Source organism: Artibeus jamaicensis, unplaced genomic scaffold, assembly GCF_021234435.1.
Source record: "Artibeus jamaicensis isolate MK-2021 breed Jamaican fruit bat unplaced genomic scaffold, CSHL_Jam_final scaffold_1031, whole genome shotgun sequence".
Taxonomy (NCBI): domain Eukaryota; kingdom Metazoa; phylum Chordata; class Mammalia; order Chiroptera; family Phyllostomidae; genus Artibeus; species Artibeus jamaicensis.
The window spans coordinates 874,066-898,026 of NW_026522026.1; the positions used below are offsets into that span (position 1 = coordinate 874,066).

The 23,961-nt window shown below is 38.5% G+C and overlaps 1 protein-coding gene across 1 annotated transcript; it reads left to right on the forward strand.

Annotated features, from left to right (window-relative positions):
- The first annotated feature begins 1,475 nt into the window (after positions 1-1,475).
- On the forward strand, positions 1,476-22,326 carry AMBN (ameloblastin). The gene is made up of 12 exons (XM_037148615.2): positions 1,476-1,661; positions 3,530-3,655; positions 11,288-11,380; positions 14,236-14,286; positions 15,582-15,629; positions 16,133-16,243; positions 17,800-18,036; positions 18,949-18,987; positions 19,247-19,306; positions 19,386-19,430; positions 19,823-19,867; positions 21,750-22,326. Exons 1-12 carry the CDS (start codon positions 1,476-1,478, stop codon positions 22,296-22,298), a joined length of 1,590 nt encoding a protein of 529 aa, XP_037004510.2. The 3' UTR covers positions 22,299-22,326.
- The last annotated feature ends 1,635 nt before the right edge of the window (positions 22,327-23,961 follow it).

A 23,961-nucleotide genomic window follows, 5' to 3' on the forward strand; every position in this document is an offset into this window, starting at 1 on the left:
TAAATGGCAGACCCTGTCCCCAAAGTTCACATTCCAGGCTGCGGAAGACTCAACTTTAAGTAGCATTTTTATGGAATACCAGTTCCATAGGCTAACAGATTTATTAAGAAAACTGAATATGGGGAAAACTTGAGGGAAAGTGTCTAAAGTTTCTTTACTATGAAGTTTTCTGGAACTAATAATGTGCTTGAGGACATAGAACGCAATGTTTCTATTTAAGCACATAACTTTTTTCAAGGAACATCTCAATGTTTATCAGAAAGTACTTTGGAAAGAACAGACCTATAATATAACTGTGGGAGTTCTCCCCTCCAGCCTCTTCTGCAAGACTTTGAAGGAGGCAGAATGGAAGGCAGGCAGTTCCCTCCCTCCCACCACCACCCCACGCCACTGAGCAGCCGCTGTTTCAGTCCTACGTGTTGGGCTACAGGTCTACAGTAGGACAGCTCTGGGCTTTGGACTCCAGCTAGACTAGAAATTTGACTCTACAGTTTACCTGTGCGGCTTCAAGCAAGTCATGAAAGCTCCCTGATGCTCATTTCCATGTCTAGACAATAGGGACCATAATAACAGCTGCCCCTGGGGCTCTTGTGAGGAATAAATGTAACAATGTATGGGAAGTGCCAGGCCTAGAGTAAAAGTGGAACCCAATGTATAGTCTGCCCCTGCCCCCTTATTTTAATGCATTCTGGAAAGTGGAACCAGTCAGCAATAAGTCCATTCTGCTGCTTTGAAGAGCAAATACATGTGCTCGATTACGCGTACTTCCTCTGTGATTTTAGCTTGCCGTTTTGGACGTCTCTGCACTTCTGTGTTTCAGCCAGAACTGCTGAGACGGGATCTCATCTTGCCCAAATAAGAAATTTGGCTGCTATGTGGGAGAAGATGTTCTTATATTTGTAGGTTAATCAGTTTAGAGTCCTACATTTTTACCCCATCAATTAAATGTTACCTTGCTCTGTCTAAAAATCCATCAAATCCTTCAAACTTCATTCCTGAGACTCTCCTGTCAGTAAAATTTTTAACAAATGAATTTTAATGTTTAACACAACACTTCATAGGCCATGTGAAATGCTGTGTTTCAGAGACAAAATTAAATTTCTTACTGTACACTCATTACTGTAATCCATGTCTGTCTATGGCTAGTTGAAATTTAGTTCTCAGTGAAAAAATAAATCCAAAAGACATAATCATGTGAGTCATAAGTCTTCATATACATTACAATTAAATATTATTGTTCCAGTAATAATTTATATTACATATGTTGTACTATATGACCAAGAATACTCCATTCATTGGGCTTATCAGAGAATGTGCTATTCCACACAAGTGAATTTTCACATAAATGAAGTTTAAAGTTAACCCACTTCCTACTCCACTCACCCCAACTAACTTACAAAGGCGTTCCAGAAGGCAGAGAAGAAAACAGGAATACAAAGAAGGGATCAAGGTCTACATCACAAGTTCAGAGCAGAATGGACAGCCTGACCAGAGATGAAGAGAGCTGGGAGCCACATCCCCACCGGAGGCGGCGACGCCGCTGGAGCCTGACTGCCCCTTCTATCCCCTCTGGGTGCAGACACGGCGAGACTGTGCACTGTGGTCTTCGACAGCAGGTGCAGAGCTGCAGAGGTTTGCAAAAAGAGGCTTTGAAACTAGAGGTATCTTGGATAAGAAATTTTTGTGGCTTTTAGTCTGTAGTCATTGACCTAAAACTAAAAGATTTGGAGGTATTTGATCTCAGGAGTGTTTGGGGCTCAGTGCGACCTTTGACAGCATCTGTAGGCCTTTAGAATGCGTTGAAAAGAGTCTCAGAAGAAGGAGAACAGGAAATTCCTTAGTGGGGTTTGTTCTAGGTTCCAATTTTAAAAGAAAAGGAGTAATTGACTTGGGATGGTGAACACACAGTACAGTGTACAGATGATGTGTTGTACAAATGTGCACCTGAAACCTGCATAATTCCCTTAACCAGTGTCCCTCCCAATAAATTCAAGTCAATTAAATAAATAGGTAGATGATAGATAGACGATAGATAGATAGATAGATAGATAGATAGATAGATAGATAGATAGATAGACAGATGATAGATAGATAATAAAGGAGTTTAAAGAGCCTCAACACTTTGGCCAGCAGAGTTCACCTGTTGTGGCTGACGGCAAGAATGAATGCACAGGCAACAACAATCCTGTGGAGAAAAAGGGGACGGCACAACTACTCTCTCAAGGGGAGAGCGCCTCTGGTAGCCTCGGCCACTCTCTCAACAGGGGAGCATCCCGACCCTTGCCTAGACAGATTTTATTGTTTTCCTCAAGTCTTACATCAGAGAAAGATTTGTTATCTATTACATAGGATATTATTGTTTACATTTTAGGTACAATCAAGGAAACGAAAATAACATGCAGAGGGGAATGGCGATGAGCTGATTAGCTCTGTCTTTGGGAACGTTTATACAGGCTTTGGATATTACCTTGAAGACAGACAATACACATTTGTTGTTTTAGCCCAGGGTGATGGAGTTTTAGCAAGAGCAAGCCATAACAGTCTGTATGCCTTTTCTAGGGCTGATTCCCACGGGAAAACTCAGTTTGAAGGTCTGGCTCCTGCCCACCACTTCGCTTCTGTAGGTTTTCCATACAGAGCTGAGTCACATTTGCCAGGCCAAGACAAACTGGTCCCCTACAAGCACCAGAGCGCTGTTTATCTACCAGAATACTGCTTGTGCCTGACCTAGAAATTGGTAAAAGTAAGGAATTCCAATACATTCCATAATTTTAGAATACAAACATCTGTTTCCTTAACTTAACAATAAAAAAAATGTAAAATCATTGTGCCATGATTTTAATGGCACAATGACCATTACAAACACCCATTCTCTTTAAGGCAGTGAGAAATAGATTCTATAGCAAGTGGCCCTAGGGTGTCTATTCTTCGTTTTTGTTTTGTTTTGCATGTTTATCTTAGTTCTTAAACTCAGCTATTATTTCTGGTGACTATAAGTATTCCTAAATTGAAAACCTCGGCCTTTCCTTTTGGAAAATAAATATGGTAATAGCTGGGAAAACTGTGAGGCAAATCAGTTTCTCTTCTTTTTCTGCATGTAAGTTAACTAAGTTCACTATGTTTGACATTGTGATTATATCACATCCTACTAACTGGATACATTTTTCACTAAATCCCTTAGTATCATTCAACCTCAACCAACTTGATTTTCTTTCACCATCAAGCAATTAGCTCCTTTCTTTTTATAAATGATTCCTTCAACATAAAGCATCTTCTCCCTTGTAACTGTAGGTCTATATTATTTATTTGCTGCCATCCTGGATATAAAACTCATTTTCTACAAGAATGGCCCCATGATTAAGTCTATCTCATTCTAATAACCTCCTTATTTGACACTCCTTTAATATGTATGCTAAATCAATAATAATTTGCCTTAATTGCATGTTTACAATATATTAGGCACTGTTCTAAGGGCTTTGGAGTACTATTTCATTTACTCCCATGTTGAGTCCGTTGTGCTCTTTTACAGATGAAGAAACTAAGGATCAGAAAAAAAGTGACAGAACTTGCCCAAGACTCACAGCTAGAGAATCATGAATCTGTATCTCAACCTGACCAGTCAGACCCCGGAGCCCACATTCTTAGCAACCAAGCAGTTTGTACCCTATCTTCCTTTACATGGTAAGATATTGCATAATAAGGCTCATGTCAGTTCATGTATCAATGCCATGCATGGTTTCTTCAACTAGACTACATATTTTTAGAAAAAGAAGCCTGAGTGTCCCTCTTCCCATCATCAAATATAATATGATAATGGTCTGTTCATAGCAAGCCTTCAATAAGTGCTCTTTAACAAACTCAGCATTTAAGTGACTAGCACAAGACATGTTTCCTGACTTGTTTTCCAACTATCTACATAAGAGGCTTCCTCTGGGCAAGGCAAAAAACCAAATACTATTTCTACTGTAAAATTTACTCTGAGGTGAGTGTGTAGGGTCACTGCATAAAAAGCTGAAATCATTCTGTATTGTCTTGCGGTCAATTCATTCTTCCAAAAATCCTTCTGATGTGGGTTTAAATGGGTATCAACTGGCAGATGATAACAACCCTGAGAAGAAACAAATGAATCACCAACTATTGTGTCCATTACACACATTTTGCCACAAACTCTTGTGTGTAAAAGATCAAAGCCGAATTTGTTTACTGCCAGAATTGCCAGGTATGTGTCTTTAGAACCCGCTATGCAGAGAAAGATATTAGGGGTGGAAAATGAGCTCAACCTGACTCCAATAAAATGTATGAAGTATTCTATGTAAGAAATTACCATGAAATGGAAAACCTTCACATATAAGCCATTTTAACATATATTTTAATGTCTGCCAAAAAATTATATCAAACATGGCAAGAGATTAATTTATATAAAATGTTTTATAATATATTCAGTCAGTGAAAAACAAATACCATATGATCTCACTTACATGTGGAATCTAACGAAGAAAATAAACTGATGAACAAAATGGAAACAGGGGCGTGGACACATGGAACAGACTGACAGCTGTGAGAGGGGAGGGCCTGGATGAGGGGACCAGATGAAAGAAGGTGACAGGATTAGCCAAAGAAAATACATGCATGACCCATAGACACACAACACTGTGCTGATGGCCTGAGGGAAGGGTGGAGGTCAAGGGCTGAGTGGAGGTAGATGAAGTGAGAAAAAATAGGGACATCTGTGACAGTGTAAACAATAAAAATAAAGTTAAATATACATGTATATTTAACTGTATTAACTATATGTATTAACTTTATTAGCTATGTATATTGAACATATTATATATACATGCTCGATAATATATAGAACACACATACATGTGGATATCAATTTCCTTGTGGCTAACAAGCAAAAACATGATAACTTCACAAAAGAGGGAATATAGTTAGTAAATAAATATGTAAAAAAAATATTTAACCTTGATAATGAGCAAAGAAATATCAGTGAAAACACTAACAAAATATTGCATTACATCTATTAAATCAGCTTTATCAATTGGCCTTCTTCTGATGTGACCATACTCTGCCCTGAGTCCCTTGTACTAAGACTTAATCCATGACACTCCAAGAGATTCTCTCCCTAGAACACTAAATACTTATCAATACACTCAATCACTAGCTATTGACTAAGCATCTTGTCAAATCTCATTCTTCCATCAATGATCAGCACGAATCTATTTTCTTAACAACTGACCTGCAAAATTCATCCAACATCAAAACTTTTATAATATTTTTGGATAGTGAAGTTTCCCAGCTTTTCCACTACTAACATTTGGGGCTGGATAAGGTTTCTGGTGGGCAGAGGCCTCTTCTGTGCATTTTATGGTGTTTAACAGCATCTCTTGCCTCTACTTACTAGATGCCTATAGCAAATCCTTCCTCCCTCTTACCCTCTCACCAGCAAACTTGACCACCAAAATTCTACCATCTCCCAAACATTCTTAAATGTTCCCTGAGAGGACAAAATCATCCATGACTGATGGGTACTAGATTACCTACATAATCCCTTTGTAAACTATACAAATGTCTAATCCCTATGTTGTACATCTTAAACTAATATAATATTGTATGCCAACTGTAATTAAAATTTTTAATTAATCATCCCTGACCAAGAATCACTGTTCTGTAGCATTCTTTTTTTAGCAGTTAATCCATGTGGAATTATGCCTTCTGATATTAAATGAGCTCTTTAATTATTGTTGATTTATTGTATGCTTCATTAACTATTTTCTTTACCTTTCTTCTTTGAGTAAATATCTGACAAATCCCTTACAAATAGGTATATTGTGTTATATCCACTGATGGTTAATTCTACCTCTTCTGTCATTGAGTGACTGATTTATTTTGGCGGAGTGCAGAACAGCAAGGACTCTGGAGCCAGATGTCTGCATCTAAATTCTGGTTCCACTATTTGCTGGTACTTCAGGCAATTCACTTCACCTCTCCATAGTTCAGTTTTATCATGTATAGAAAAGGAAAATAGCATTTTCTTCATAAAATATTTGTGAGAATGTAAAAAATGTATATGTAAAACACTAAAACACTGCCTTCCTACAATAAATACTATCCAAATATTACCTATTATATTGAGCATAGAACATTAAAAGATGCAACTTAGTAAAATCGGTAATTTCCACCCCACAGGAATGTTTTTCATGGTTGAAAGGGCATGAAAACCACATCCAAAAAATAAGAAGGTCACATGCAAAATAAAATGTTAAAGGTATGTAACAAGCTAGTTATCACAATAGAAAACAAATGATTTTCAAATGACTGACAAATATTTGAAAATCAGAGAAGGTTAAATCACAGAGGAATGGAATGGTGGAGGAAGGAGTCACAGAGAGGTGAAATTTGAGTAAAATATGAAAGGAAGTTGTGAAGAGATGAGAAAAGAGTCTAGGCAGAGAGAAAGTTTCAACCAGAACCCCAGGAAGAGGAAAGCCATGACACATCCTGGGGAGCTTCCACAAGTCTGGCTGGAGCAGAAGGTTGAAAAGGATATATTGAGCCCTGGCTGGTGTGGCTCACTGGATTGACTGCAGGCCTGAGAACCAAAGGTTTACTGGTTCAATTCCTAATCAGAGCACATGATTGGGTTGTCTGCCAGGTTCCCAGTAGGGGGTGCACAAGAAGCCACCACACACTTATGTCTTCCTCCCTCTCTCCCTCCCTTCCCCTCTGTCTAAAAATAAATACATAAAAATTTTTTTAGAAAAGAATATGTCAAAACAAATCAGAACTCAAAGTCCACGCTTTGTCATGTAGAACTGACATACCCAAGAGCAATCAAAATGACTCCTATACATTTTAGTTAGTTGTCATAGTTGCCATTGGTGGCTGGAATAATTATGGTCAAGACCCACAATCCAATATGAAGCAGGTTTTTAGCAGACGTATTTCTTTATTTCAACAAGAATAATAAAAATTAACTTGTCATCACTGAACATTTTCTTCTTACCAGATAGGGTACTAAACACTTTATATTTATTATATTTAAATTAAATTAATGCTTTCCTATGGCAGACCACATACCACAGGTGAAAATACTATATGAAAATACTATACATAGTGTAGCTGAATAGCTCACCCAATGTCCCATGATCAATGGCACAGAGGGGACTGAAAGAGCTGTGCTCTCAGCTACTATACGTGTAAGAGACCATTATATGTGGCATGGACCTAGAAAGGACCCACGCCCACAGATAGGGGAATCAGGCCTGCATTGTACCTAAACTGCTATGAGACTTGCTTTTGCTAAAGCTCCCTCATCCTGAATTGAGGCAGCAGATATTTACTGCAATGTCCTAAAATCCATGCTAAACCCTCCAAGGATGAGTGTAACCAGTTCAACCACTTTTGCCTTTTCATTTGCAAATATCCGTCTTCTGTGATGTGATTAGCAGCATTGTCTCCTTTGTTTTTTGTAAAAGGTAACCCCCTAAAGCAAATCCATGCATAGTAAATGAGGATGATCCTGTAACATGCCCAGAAACACAATAAAGGTCTGTCACAGAGAGGGCCACGTTTTTTTCTCCCCTTGAGAGAAAAGCTATGCCATCCCTTTTTCTCCACAGGACTCAGTAGTCCGTGTGAATTTCTCGTGTCTCATCCACAATGTGGCAGACCCCATGAGCCAGGGTCTGCATCAATATGAGGTCTTCCACAGGATCTTCTTTAAAACTTTTTCTGTGGCATGTGTCCCCTCATGTGTCTCATATCTCCTGTCATTCTGAGTTTTCTCTTTTTTGCTGTACTTTGGACACAGCATTTTGTTTTGGATTGATACTCTGGTTGTTCTTTATATGGGTACAGATCAATGTAATATAGTTTTCATCAGTTACAATAACTTCTTTAACACCTATAATCACTATTAGAAATTCATTCATGCCCTGGCTGGTGTGGCTCAGTGAATTGAGTGCCGATCTGCAAACCAGAGGGTTGTGGGTTAGATTCGCAGTCTAGGGCACATGTCTGGGTTACAGGCCAGGTCCCCCAGTGGGGAGAGCTCAAGAGGCAACCACACATTGATGTTTCTCTTCTTCTCTTTCTCCCTCCCTTCCCCTCTCTCTAAAAATAAATAAATAAAAATTTTTAAAAAGAAATGCATTCATATAATCATACTAATTTCCAAATTTTTTGTAATTAAAACATTTTTCATAAGATATAATAGGATTATATTTACTAACTTTCCTAGTAGCATAAAACCTAAATAAAAAATGTTGTCGACTAGATGCAAAATGAAACCAAATTCAGTTGATTACAACACTCATTATTACTATATCAATGCACCATGTCTCACATTAAATGAAAGACAAGATTGGGAAGGTGAATTGAAATGTTAATTTGATGGTCTAGTTACAGGGGATGAGATTTACATTAGAGCCTTAGGGATCCTTAAAAAGTTTTGGAGTAGGGCAGTGAAATGCTGAAACCAATATTTAAGATGATGAATTTGGTATGGGTATGCAGGAAATTGTAGGAGAAAGAAACTACAGGTAAACATCTGACAGGTGATGATCCAGGACTGAGTGTATCTAACATTTAAAAAGGTGAAAGCAACCTTATTTATGGATATTGTATATTTGGCTTAAGAGCAAGACAAAACATCTGACTCTACCAAAACATGCTCACAAGCCATAAAAGATATGCACAAACTTCATTTCCCTCTTTAGCAGTCATTAGAAAGCGTAAACCCATGGTTTTAGCACCAACTTCCACGCACAGGAAATGTCTTCCAGTGGGTCCCTGCCCTACCCTCCTTGGAACGTATGACCTAACTGCCAGTCCTCCTCCTCCTGCAGCGGCACACAAACACACACAGTGTATCTTTGTGGCCCCATGTTTCATGTACTTTCTCCCACAAAAAAAAGACAATCATCCCATTCATTCAGCACCCACTGTAGGGCAGCTGCTCCATCTACGTCATCTCACCAGATCCTCAAGACAACCCTAAATGTGTACTAAATGATTGTCCTTCTATTACAGAAGAAGAAACTGGGGTTTAGAGAAATTAGGGGACTTGACCAAGCAACAGGGAGAAAGAAAGAGAGAAGCCAAAAATTGTATACTTTTCATTTCAACAACATTTTGGTGTTTACGAACACCATTTTTTTGCATCCTAAAAATAATTATTTTATCAATGAGAAATAGAGTTTTTTTTTTTCAGGGTCAGCTTCTTGGATAACATTATTTGAAGCTTTTAGGCCAACACCTAGGTATGAAGACACTTCTTCCATAATACCAGCTTCCTGCAAGTTCCCTGTAATTGGTAAGACCCCTACTTCCCTAAGGAGTGTACTGACTCATCCCTTTTTAGGAAACTACTCTTAAATACTTACCTCTCTCACTTCTAAAATCACACCTTTGGAAAGACAAGGAGGGTCACAGAAATAACAAAAGCAGCTGAAGTTCAATCCACATCCACGACACTTTTATCTGCTCATGGAGAAAACCCCCATCCATGTTAACGTTAGCCTTTTAAGCAACTCCAGTGCCTGGAAATGAGTCTATCTAAAGAGTGAACTGAGCGTGTGCCCACTGACTTGATTGGTTCCTGGAGAATGTCTGACTTACGCCCTTCTTCCCCTGCAAAGAGCATGCACCAAAGGTTTACCTGAAGTGATTCTTTCAGAGGGTCCAACTGAAATTTCTTACTAAAGTTTGGCTATCTCTAGTGTAATATCCAGGAAATTCTGGGAGGGTGAGAAATCATAACATGATTCAGCTAATATTTTCATCCTCTTGTTCAAGTCCCAAAAGTTATTTTAGTGTTTTCTTCTAGGCTGTGTGTTTGTTGAGAGAAGGGGGAGTTACTTTCACCACAACAAACCTGAGTGTGGAAACCTTGAGAAGGTTGGCACTAGGTTACTGGCTTTATCTGCAGAATAAAACCTGCACAAAACAGATAATGGTTTATTTTGCACCTATTTCACATGTATTTCCCCCCAGCTTACTGAAATGATTGTCTTCAAAGTTCATGTCCATTATTCCTTCACTGACTTCCCTGCAATCAAGTTCTCTGAATAAATACAGGGGTTGAGTTGCAATTAAAAATAATGAGACTGTACTGGGTCAATGTCCTTGCATGCAGTAAAAAGGTGTGGGCTAATTGCAGGACCAGGGCTTGGGTGTTTTTTTCCCCCATTTTGCTTCACTTTGATTGGTGGGTTGGCACTTTAAATAAAGATTTCAGGTGTACCCTGAATGAGAGATACAGAGCGAGTCCCAGGCACACACAGTCCAGGAAAAAAATTAATCTTCTTTTCTTAGTCCTAACTGGGTTGGCATCACCAGGCCCTGAGAGCACAGTGCAGGCCAGCATTGAAGGTAAAACATGATTTTATGATTTCAATGTGCTTCCTGTAAGTTCTTTCTTCCTATCTCCAGGTAGCTTTTGTACAGAGGCTCTCTCTTCACCAGAAGCTGAATAATAGCTTATTGTAAAGCATTAGCAAGTTGCAGAGAAGATGTGTCTGATATCCTTCCAGTTAAAGGGGAAAAGAAAGTTATCAATGAGCTTTTTTGACTATTTGTGTTGATTAGTGACAGTGTTTAATTTATAAAACTATCAGAAGATGATCAAATCTCTTTGCTACACAGACTTTTGTTCATGTCAGAGTAAAGAGCCTTTTGAACTTGTAAAATAATTTTTAAAGAAACAACATTTTAGAACAAGAAAAACTCAATATTGACAAATATTTTCTACTAACATTATAGGAAATTTAAGTATTAATTCTTAGTTTTAAAACATAAGTTTGGATTATGGAGGTAACCTAAACACAGAATGATATACCCTATCAATCTGCAAATAAAGGTTATGAAATTATTATTGTCTATATTACATTTCCAGTGCATTTCAAAACTTACTCTGGAAGGAAACAAAATATAACCTCCTGTGAATGATACCGAATAGACCAAACTTTCCCGTAGTAGAGGGATTCTTCAATTTCTGTTTTATTTTATGAGATGAAGCAGAGCAGTTAAATAATATGCATAAGAGTTGTTCCTACATATCTATTTAGGTTGTAGCTTTGCAAAAAAGTACTTGCAAATTTTTTAATTGCTTGTCAATTCTTTCCAAAAACTAGTAAATACAAGTCAGTGGTTCAGCAGTGTTTAGTTTTTTATTTTTGCTTTTGTTTTTGTTTTGAACTTCGTTGTTCTGGAAGATCAGAGACTCAATTCACTTGAAGTGTTGTCTTTTAACCCTTCTGAAATAAAAATTCATCTGATTTAGTTCTCCAAACTAACTCTGTTTCAGATCCCACTGTTCAAGATGAAGAACCTGATACTGATCCTGTACCTCCTGGAAATGAGTTCTGCAGTGCCGGTAAGTCAGAGTCTTCTCCAGTGTGTCCTAGAAGAGGCATTGTTGGACACCAAACAGTGCTGAAGGGTATGGGCTGAGAGTCCATGCAGGGACACTTTGGAATTAATCTGGTGGCATAATTCCTACTGAGCCAAAAGTCAGAGCTGCCCAGACATCAGCTTTACCTTCCGAAAGCAATAAGTCAAGCATAAATTTTTCTATTCAGAAAAAGATTTAAAATATTCCAAAGACAATTTCTAAGTCTTCTTCCGTTCATTCAAGGTGGTGAAGGAATTTTAAAAAGGGAGGGGGAGAGGCTTATGGGCACAGACAACAGTATGGTGATTACCACAGAGAAGGGGGGTGGGAATAGTAGAAGAGGGTATGGGGGAATAAGTGGTGAAGAAAACATGACTTAGAGTGGTAAATACATGATAAAATATGCAGACGATGTGTTATAGAATTGTATACTTGGAACCTATGTAACTTTATTAACCAGTGTCATCCCATAAATTCAATTAAAAATCAATTTTAAAAAAAGAGAGAATTGTGCACAATGCTATGGCACCATTTTCTTATCAACTACTTGCTACCATTATGAAATCAAAATGGAGAGAGAAAACATCTCCAAGAAAGTGAAGTACATTTTCTTCATTTTTAAAAGAATAATATTAGCCAAATTCCATTTGAAGCCAGTAATTAACCAGCAAATTTGCTTCATAATGAAGATATTGTGTGACAGAAAGCTGAAGTTTCTTAAGTCAAAACATGCCATGGCAATAGGGCTAATTATATGTTACAGTCACATATCTGGCCCACTCTATCAAATACTGAGATATCATAAGAATTCAATTCTTCTGAACACTGAACTACTGCAATAGACATGTGATTCTGTTTTCATGAGGACTTTATTCAACTATCTGCTGTGATTCAACTTTCATAAGGACTATCTGCTTTTGGCAAATGTTGACCAAGCACCTGCCATGTATCCAGCACTGTGCTGGACATTGAGGCCACGAAGGCAAATGTGGCCTGGTGTCTTGTCTGGGGAGCTCTCAATCCGCCTCAAATGCACTTTAAAATATTTCAGTTCCTCGAGAAAGGTTAGTTATTTGGGTTTCTTAAAGTCAACCATTTTGGAAAAAGAGGATGAAAACTGATTACAAGGATGAATATCTCAATTCAACAAGTAAATCATTTCCATTCTATTGCTCAACATGTACTTTAAATGAAAGAAAAATTGAAGTTGCTGTTCTAGCTTACCTTCGACTGAAACCGACATTGAGGTCAGCCTTCATCACCATAACACCTTGACACTATTGGGGCCTATGCTACTCCACACCAGTAACAGATCCACTCTGGGGAACGAGGCAGTTGCTTAGGGTTGCCAGCTGAGTGCCTGCCAAATCAGATGTTCTTCTCCTTCAACTTCCACACGGGAAGTGTATCCTCTGCCTATTCACATCAACGTAAATACGGTTCTTTAACCTGTGATGTGGAGCAGTTGGAAAGCAAAGCATGCTTTGTACTATAGTTGACTCTGCTGTCCCAGACGTTTTATCTCTGTACTGGCCAACACGAGGAAAGAGGCTCCGCTCCCGCAGTCCCCGCAAGTTCTGAGCAATCTGCACTCTGCCCCACACACACCCACACCACTCTTCCTGTCTACACAGCTAACCTTTCTTCTACTTGGAATATTAACTCATGTTTGTAACTCCTTTCCCTCTTCTCATTTCCAAGACTGAATGATTGGGAGAAATTTGCACCAAGACTCAGAGGGTGGGATTTTAGCTATACAAAAAAAAAGTAGGAGATGAAGGATAAATAACATATGTTCAAGATAATATTCCCAATCTTCTTACTCATCAAGAAAAATAATTTAAATACCTTTAGTGGAGATTACATAAATATGTGTGGTGTGATGAAGGAAAGAAGGCATTAAAACCCCTTGACCCTAGAGACTAAGAATATCCAAATAATCAGAGATCCTCAAAATCCAATTTACTCTATTTCCTACTCTTCCATTCTTCATTTTTTTCCCACTGGCATCTGTGCATATTAACAAGGATTAATTTAAAGTGGAAAATATTTTACATTTAAAAAATCTAGTTCAAATATAGCTACATTTTAACAGCTTTAAAAAAAAACACATTAGTAGAACTTAGAGCTGCAATGATTTTTATTTAAGAAAAATATCTTTGAAATGATCCCCAAAATATAAGCCCAGATCAACTGGCTATGCATAAAGCAATTTTTCACTAAAGATGATGGAGGGTTTATTGGAGCCCTTTGAATAGGAGGCAAGTTAGGTTTTGCACAGACTTTTGCTGAACGCCATGATCACATGCCCCGTTCCATAGACCAGCAACGATTAGGTTTGTCAAACACACAAGAAAATTGACCTCAAGTTGTTCCCTTTGCTTTTCTATATGAGGACATTTAAGAATATAAAGTACTCTTACTTTCTATTTTGTTGTTTTATTTTACATCTTATGTAACTTTCTAAACTAAAACAAAATTTTGCTTTTAGAGCAACATAGCATTAAAATGCAGGCAAATGGTAGATGATTTCTGTAAGAGCAAAATTGTTAAATAGTATGGTAATTCCCCCAAATAATTTAAATTATTCTCTCTGCCAAAAATTTCAAGTTCTTTGGGTAATAAAACAAATGATGTTCTCTCCGTTGTACTTTCTGTTTATTTTTTAATTGTTGTTCAAGTGCAGTCTTCTGCCTTTTACCCCATCCCAGCCCACCTCCTCCCCCCCCACCCTCCCCACCTCCCCTTCGTTTCCACCCCCTCAGCTGTACTTTCTACCAATGGGTAAGGAAGTTTCTCAACAAAGAAAACACAAAATTATTCTGATTTCCATTTAGGTGTTTCCTCAGCAACCTGGGACACCAGGCATGGCTAGTTTGAGCCTAGAGGTATGTATTATCAGAGCATTTCCATTGAATTTTTCCACCTGTGTGTTCCCGATGGGGGAAATTCAGGGGGCTCTTTCTCCGTTTTCCTCGTCGGAAGTCAGTGGCTGTCCTCCTGTGCAATTCTAGAGAAGTGCATGATGTTTATGAGAGCCTTGTTTTATCATTTTTCTTTCATTTTAAATTCTCAAGTGTTTTAGTCCTTAGAATACCATCTGTGTGTGAACCAAAGCAATACTATTATTTAATACCTGATATAAATACATTAATGTAATTACTACATTAATATAATGACTCTAGTAATGCAAACACATTGTTCTGGAGTCACGAATGATTTATATTCAGTTCCTTCTATTTATACTGTATTACATTATCAAGTCCCCATGAAGAAAATTCAACTTGCAGAATTTAGTTATCTGTAAGAACTCTTATAAATAACGCTAACATTGTACCTGCTACGTAACCTGTGGTCGTCTCCTTACATGTCTCATAACTAATATGTACTCTGTTTAGAAAATCCCAGCAAAATGGAACTATTCGACCATATTAATAGAATAGATTGACAATTACAATTAGAAAAATTTTATGAAATTATAAATTTTTCACAAGACTTTATAAAGTTTATTCAGATTATAACAATCTGAGGGCAATCAGTACCTGTATTGGCTAGATGCTTATTTCACCTGCAAGCTGATTTCACTGAGTTTCCAGCTTAAACTCAATTCAAAGCGCCCTAAACCTACTCCCCTTGCATTGAAATTGACTTTCTGTTTAATTGTCTGTATTCTTAACAATCTACCCACATACCATTCTCCCCAATGTCTTTTATATTGTTTATTTTGAGGAATTTTTTGTCTGGGGAGGAGACAGGAGATTGTCTCACTTTGTTTTGTTTGTCTGTTTGTTTTTCAAATTCCTCTTTAGGTTGAATTTAATTTAAAAGGCAAAGTAAGGTAAAGGGGGAGTAAGAGTCAGTGAAGCGATGTTCTCGTGATTGCATTTATATTCCAGATGAATGATCTACTTTCCCATGTTTCAGTGTGATCTCAGTTAAATGATGCTTTGTCTCATAATGAATAATGAAAAGCAACGCACTGCTTTAATGGCAATAATAGTGACAGTAGCAGAACCACGTTCAACAGTTCCACTTTTCAGGCATGATTAGTGTCTACTTCTGTTGTATTCAAGTTGACCCACTCCAAACTGTGTACTAATGATATATATTGAGAAACGAGTTGTGTCATACAGAAAAGGAACATCTATGGTAAACATTAACCCACTCTTTATTTTCTTTATAGACAATGAGACAATTGAGTACCTTGCAGGGATTAAACACGCTTTCTCAGGTAACCTTATTTTCAAATATTTCTCATTGCAAGTAGGAATGGTGGAGATGGGAGTAACATTAGCAGCAGTATTGGAATTTATAAAATAAGTGTGTGAACAGGTGATATCCAAAGCAATGGAAGAAAAAATGAGTAACTGAGATAACCTGAAACAGAAGAAGATTCTGGGTTGGGCTGGCAAGGGAAAATAAAAACAAATCGAATTTTCTTTATTAAAAATTTTTTCTTTGAATTATCAATTTTATTATACAGCCCAAAGTATGAGTTCTTAAAAAGCTAAATCTCAAACAAATTTATGAAAATATTACAGTGTGGCTCAGAATGGACTGTAAGTCTGTTGGAAGATACTGTTTACTTATCCATATTAAATTAACCAGTATCACTTTTATTTTTTTCCTCTACACTTTCTCCGGATCTTCTAGAAAATAAAAACCAAATGTAAGCCGATACTGAAATAGAAGTATATTTCTCTCTCCTTCTATTCCCCACCCCCATGTCTTTAGTATTCAAAATTTGGCCTTGGGAAATCACTCAATTCTTTGTGGATGCATGGTCTCCTCCCACCACATGCCTCCTTCCCATGGATAAGACCAAGGGAACATGAAACACAACAGGTAAGTTATTTGCATCAATATATTTAAAACATCAAGCTTTAGAATCTTCCCCTACTTAATTCTCTAAGTTGTCACATATTGCCCACAGACAGGTAAAAGTAATGAATAAAAAAATTATCCAGGTACCAAGTACATCAAAACTTGTGCTGGGTGAGAAGGGTGAAGGGATTAAGCAAAGAGAAAAAGAAAGAAAGAAAGACTCACGGACACAGACAACACTGTGGTGATGGCCAGAGGAAAAGGGAGGGGAGGTGGTGGACGAAGGTGTCGGGGGGATAAATGGCGACTTCACATGGGGTGGTGAACACACAATATGATATACAGATGATGTATTGTAGAATTGTATACATGAAACCTATATAATTTTATTACCCACTGTCACCCTAGTAAATTTAATTTTAAAAACCTGTCATTGTTTTCAGTACTTCAGAATATTTCAAATAAAATGGTCCAAATTTTTAATCCACTTGAACATTTATTTCAAACAGGAAGATATAGACTCCAAAATATGAGACCTATGTTAAAGACATCAGCAATAACTAGATAAACTATCCTCAAAACAGAAACAAGCTGAATTCTGGTCAATTCCCGTTTTAATCAAGATTCCCCAAATAATTATTAAAGGGCACATTTAAAATGATGCCAAAGTCAGGATGAAAACATCACAGCCTTACAGCAATCAATAAATACATTAGTTAGCTTTAACCATTATTTATTAGGTTCCTAATACATCAACCACATTGTAGATTGGGAGTGAGAGTGAAAATATTTAAGAATGGCTCCAGGCACATGGAATTTCATATATGACTGGAAAGTAAGAAAAAACAATATAGTACAAATTGCTAAGTTGTGAGGTATAAGTAATGAATGAGGAATAAGGAATGAGAGGCACAGTTTAGAGATGGACAATGCTTGTGAGATCCATGTCACTTTGAGGAGTGGCGATCTCTTCAAACTAAAAATAACAGGGAGCCATTCACCAGAGCTAATTTTAAAGAAGATCAACAATGTACGGTTGTTTTACTAGGAACTGTTAAACCCAGGTGCCCCCTCAACAGGCAGCACTGCCCACCCAACCACACTCAGTGGGGCAGTGATTTGTGGTAATGTCAACTGTTTCTCCTCCTGACTGTCTCCCAAATGGGCTCTGTGGTGCAGAAATTCCATAGGTATTTTATTTAATTATTCTCTCTTCTTTCATTAACTCAAAAAGTATACTAAATATCTATCATGTGCCAGGCACTTGTTAGGAACTATGTTCAGTCCTGGGGCTATAAAGATAAATAAGACAAATTTCTCCCTGTTGACTAGGGACAAAGATTGATAATAAATCATTGCAATCCCATGAGAAAATAGTCAAATAGAGATGCACAGGGACAGCTGTGAAAACCCAGAGGAGGAAATGACCCGTTCTACAAAGCATTCACGTAGCTTCCTATCTTCATGAGCAGACTCTTGAAATACAAAGTTCCCTGAGCTCTTTTGTTTTAAAAAGTCTGGACACCACAGTTCAGCGAGCCATCACTTTCTGACACTCCTTTCAAATTTCTCTGCAGTATGAATATTCTTTGCCTGTGCATCCCCCACCTCTCCCATCGCAGCCATCCCTACATCCTCAACTGCCAGGACAAAAACCGTTCCTCCAGCCCACTGTTGTAACAGCCATCCAGAACACAGCCCAGAAGGGAGTACCTCAGCCTCCAGTTTACCAGGGACAGCCACCCTTGCACCAAGAAGAGGGGCCAATGATTCAACAACAGGTGGCACCATCAGATAAGCCACCAAAGACTGAGGTAAGTCCTTCCTCTGAGGTCCTTTCAGGACTACCCACTAACATAAAGAAAGAAAACGAATGTGCAGAGCACATTTAAATACTCAGAGCTCTAAGGCATAATGTATGAAAATGCAAATATGTTTTTAATCAGTTGACTTATCTGGGAGTAGAACATAAATATCCATTCCTGTACTTTGCCACCAGGAATAGGGGATGAATCCTGAAAGATCCAGTGTCTACAATTCGGTTTCTTAAGTGCAAAAAAAGGAAAGTTTTCAGAGAAAATAGGGAAGCCCAGAGAAGTCCAAGCTTCCCATCACCTGGGTCTTTTTCACTATTGGGAGGACAGAGAAAAGTGATTGATCCCTCAACACTGCAAGGAATATTTTGCACTGTTATTTCTCTACCTGCTAGTAGAGAAGGCAACCATGTAAAAATATCTTGCAATAATGTAGAGAAAAGAATCATGGACAGAAAAGAAAGGTACCATACATCTAGTATGCTGTAGACATTGACATTGCCCTTATCATGCTGACTGTAGTCCTATTAAAATAGATTTTATTATCCTTTTTAAAAAGGAGAAGATAGACTTTGAGAGTCTATAAAATTTTCCCAGTATCACACAAAAATTAAGTGGCAGCGTCAGGATTCAAACCAACCTGGTGTGATCTGATTCCAAAACTCATTCTTTCTAGTGTGCAAGACAAAGCAAACCCAGCACAGGGATGCGGCACCTCCCTGCCCGTGCACTTGCGCCATGTCAGAAACAGGCAATGGTAATTTCTTCGTTTGTGGCCCCCAAGACAAGTTAAAGGAAAAGTCAGGAAACTTATCTGGGATTGTTTCATCACATCTCTAAATAAGAGTACGTTTGATTTACTTTTTCTATTTTGATAGTTTAGTAATTTTTTAATATTTATCTGTGATGCAGCTACCAGGAATGGATTTTGCTGGCCCACAAGACCCATCAGTAAGTACAGATCTCAGTGAAACTTTCTTGGGAAAAATAGCTCATTCTTTAAAAAAAGAGTAAAAAATTTAAATTCCCTCACATGATATGAGTAAGAAGTATAATGAGTTCCTTTGTTTTCTTAAATATTAAATACTTCTTTGTCTTATGAATACTTCTGAACATGTGTTTCATGCAACTCTTAGAAAGGGCGGTAATGGAAGGTTTGCCTATGTTGTAGCAAATATGAATTATTTGTTCTGTTTTCTGCCCCTTAAAGATTTTCACAATAGCCCGTCTGATATCTCAGGGACCAATTCCACAAGATAAACCATCTCCAGTAAGTGTTTTTTGTAATTCACTTAAAAGTTTTTCCCTTGGAAAATGCATTTTGTGTTGATTATTGTATTTATATTTAGCTTTTTCCAGGAATGTTTTACATGTCCTATGGTGCAAATCAATTGGTAAGTCTGTATTCTTTGACAAGTGTCATTTTTAATGAAATGTTATCTTAAGAGCTAAAGTTATAAAATTCAATCCTCACACAATAGATTCCACATTCTCTGAATGCCTAAGTTAGCCACTGAAATGGCAAGGAGACCCTTCCTATTTGAATAATTCTGGCCACACACACACACACACACACACACACAAAGCATTAAAGAAAAGGTAAATTTGCTGTCTGGATTATCCAAATTGGCTACATTTATTAAATAATACTTATCTGACCACTTTACTCTACCTCTGGACACAGCCGTAATGCTAAGATTTAAATTTTAAGGAGAAATTACATGATCTTTAACTGCAGTAGGAGTCAGCTGGTTCCTAACACAATACAGTGTTTCCTTTTGAACAGAATGCTCCTACCAGACTTGGTATCATGAGCTCAGAAGAAATGATGGTGAGTAATATCTTCAACCTTTTCTTAAAATAGCGTCCAGGGGGAACAGTCGCAGATGACTGGCTGCAAGAGCTACTGGCTATGAATGTAGCCAAATACACAGCATGGGGCTCAGATTGTTCCACTCCAAAACCAAAAGCTTGATGCTGAAGCATCATGCAAAGATTCATCATGCTTCCCACATGTGTATTTCTGAGTGATAACCTCCCTTGGAAGGTTAGGGTTTTGCCCTACTTCCTAACTATGAGGAGAGAAGAAATCTCTCTTGAAAAGTCATCATTGAACAGCAAATGCTTCAAACCAAGAGAGACACCCTTGGCTCATACAAAGCTCCCGTTCCTTCTCAGACCATTTAACCCCTCGAAACAAATCCAGCAGCATCACAAATCATTTGGACTCAAAACTGAGAGATCAAAAAAGAAAAAGAAATTAACTAAGTTTAAATTTTCATTATTATGTAATTGAAAGTGCATTAAAAAGTACATTTCAACTACAATTATATAGTTGAAAGTACCATAAAAAAGTACATTAACATTGAAAGTTAATTGAAGTATATTCTTATTCCGTTATTATTATCTCTGTATTTTACAAATTTAAAATGCAAAGTCCATAGACACACAATTTGACTTTTTGCCTTGGAAAGTTCATGTTACATCTGTTTAGAGCACAAGCAAAACAAAACCATACTGCATTAACAAACTGTTAGCAACTGCAGATCTTAGCAAATTAACAAAGACAGCCCCATGCTATCACTGAAAGAAAGTTTGCATCTCGACATTGAGCACTTCCTGTGAGCTAAATAAGGGTCCGGTTCTCAAACAATTTGCAGTTTAATCGATGGAAGAGATCAGTGCTAGGGCAGCTATCAGTCTATCAGAAGTGTAAAAGAGGGAAAGAAGAGGCCCAATCAGCAGAGCCTTGAGCCTCGCAAGTTTAAAATGCCGCCTCTGTAGGAGGTGATGCCAAAAGGTAAGAGCAGAGAGACGGGAGGTGAGAGAAAACAGTATGGTATCGATATAACACCAGCACAACCGGTTTGAAATTTCAAGTAAGTGTTAATTATCATCTTATAATTTTAATTAATTGATTTATATTCTGCCTCATATTTGAAAGCCGTTGCTATAGCTTACGAGAGACACACAATAAGTAAATAAGTGTAACCAAGAAACCAAAGATGTAAGTTTAAATGAATCAAGGTTGTGAAAATGAGAATACAGATATGCAAGTTACGAAGCCCGGAGCCATTCCTGTGAAGAGCCCAAGATTTTGGGTTTCAAAATTTGAGGCAGCAAAGGGGAACAAAAAAAGAAATGTGTTCAGTTTGAGAATTCGAACTGCTTAAAGGAAGAAAGTATCGCAGTTCCTCCAGAGAAATCAAGCTTTTTTTTCAATACCTATTTTTTAAAGAAGGAAAAGAAACAGTCTTATATGAGTTTTCATTCATTTACAGGACACTAAGAAATGATATTGACGCAATCCTCAAAATGTCCCTCGATAAGCTCAGCAATGTATACGTTTTTGTTTTAAGATGTAGTATTGCCCATTTTAGTTGCTTATTATTTTCTTAAAATGGAATTCAAATTACTTTTTGTCTATGGCGTTGGTTCTGCCCCACTTGTTTCTTTCCTATCCTTTCAGCCAGGCATGGCAAAAGACCTCCGGCTCCCTTTCAGCGAAGTGGCCTCCCCCACCAGGAAAGTGCAGAATTCTCTCCCTTGTGTTTCAAAGCCAGCTTAGTAAGAAATGTGCTTACACAAAGCTGTCAGCCAGCTCCCTGTTCGTTATCAGTTTTGTATGATTTCTCTGTAAATCCGACTGGGTATAATTGCATGGTATAGAATTGTATGTCATAACAGCGTCTTTGGTAAATGTTTTTTTCCAGGGAGGCAGAGGAGGTCCCATGGCCTACGGAGCCATGTTCCCAGGATTTGGAGGCATGAGGCCCAGCCTTGGAGGGATGCCTCCCCACCCAGGCATGGGCGGGGACTTTACCCTGGAATTTGACACCCCAATGGCTGCAACCAAAGGCCCAGAGAAGGGAGAAGGAGTTGTGCAAGGTACTCCTGTGCCACCGGAGGCCAATCCAGTCAATCCAGAAAACCCAGCTCTGCTTCCAGAAGCAGAAATTCCTGGTGCCTTTGGAGGGCTTCTCGCTCTCCCGAAGGACAATATTCCCAACCTGACTGGAGACCCTGCCGAGCATAACGAGGGATCCCCCAGGGTTACCCCAGCAGCTGCTGACCCACTGGTGACCCCTGGGTTAGCTGATGTTTATGAGCCCTACAGTGTTGATATGACTACACCCTTGGGCGAAACGACCATGGATACGGATACCACAGTGACCCCAGACACCGAGCAAACATCGATGCCAGGAAACAAGGCCCAGCAGCCCGATATTGTGCAAAATGTGTGGCATCTCCAAGAGCCCTGAGAGCCTTGAGATGTTAGCTGCATTCTGTAGGCACAGCTCCCGGGCTTTGTCCCCACAGCCTATCTTCTTCCCAAAACACTCATCACCCTTCTGCAGCAAAGGCGTTCCAAGTGCTCAGCATATATTAATAAACTCAAGTGGCAGAAATAGTGCAGGTTCCCTTCTTGCTTTCATTTTCTTATTGAAATAAAACCTGTTGACTCTGTGACATAGAAATACTATTAATGTTTGCATTTGAAAATCCCAGTTTCTTAGCTGGCATGGGCATCGCGGCATTTTCTCTTACTAGTGTAATACTGTTAGATCCAGAAAATGTGACACCGCCTTGGATATTTTTCTCTCAGCAAAGGCACATAGTCTCAGAATTATAAGCTATTTCATTCAAATGTTATTAAATGGAGATAGGTGGACAATCTGACTGGTGTTACTGGGTTTGGTATGTTGGATTTTAAATTCTCATCTGTAGAGTATTTTATTTAATCTAGTAAAAACATCTAGCCTATTTTAAATAAAGAATTTTTCTCACTGAAAATATCAGGCATTATATGTTTATTATTTGCATATATTTAAATGGTTAGGAAAAGCAACTCATCCCCCACCTTTGCTACTCTTTAACTCACTTTATTTTATCCATTCATTCTCTCACATAAAGATTGTTGAGCATCTATCAATGTCATGGGCACTAAACTAGGCAACCCGGACATAGTCCCTTTCCTCACAACTTACAAGTAGAGAGACAACCACAATAACAATAAAAACAGACACTCTGGGCTGAGCTGAAGTCCACTGTATATAGTATCTCACAACAACACTGCAAAATAGATATTTCCAAACCTACCGCCCATGTGAAAAGTGCTATGAAAAGGCCAAATGCTATGTGGGAATTAGCTCTTCCCTATGGAATACAATGAGGGAAAATGGAACCCAGGAAATTATTATTACTTGCCACCAAACTAAGTATGTACCAGTGAAGGCTATTTGACTAAATTAAGAGATTCCAAGGCCAGGTTTGCTCGCCCCCAAGAAGAAGCCCCCTGCTCCATTCTCTCCACTTCCTCCCAAGTTGTCCAGTCCGCGTCTTAGACTCCACAGAACTGAGACTCCCTTCATCCCCTGCGAAGATCTGGGGTGCAGGGAAAGAGCCCTGAGAGGGCTCCTGATTGGGCTACTTCAGGAGCCTTACTTAGCAGGAGCAAGCAGGCACCACCTGTTGTCTCCCCCTCCCAGGCAGAGCTCTGCTCACCCCGCTCAGTGGCTAGAGCCTAAAGAGATGTGCAGGAGTTTAACATTTAATTTGCATCCCATAGTGTCCCTGGCAAAGGTGTGAGGCAGGAGAACAACTTCCGATGAGAGCCCACTGAGACCCATCTTAGCAATCCACACACCCTCTTCACAAACGGTATGCAAACAGGGATACAGACAGAGCTGGGTTTGAACTCTGACATCACATCTAACCACGTATGAGTCTGTGACACACTCTCCTCCTGTGTTTCCATATTTATGGTGGAGCTACAACCCGACCCACCTCACAAGGTCATTGCGAGACACAAATGAGATAAAGTACACAAATAAAATTGCTGAATTGTAGTAGTTTCTTTTTTTCCTACTGATCCTTTTCGTAAAGACAACCTAGCAAAATAGCTGCAGTAACAATGGAAGGATG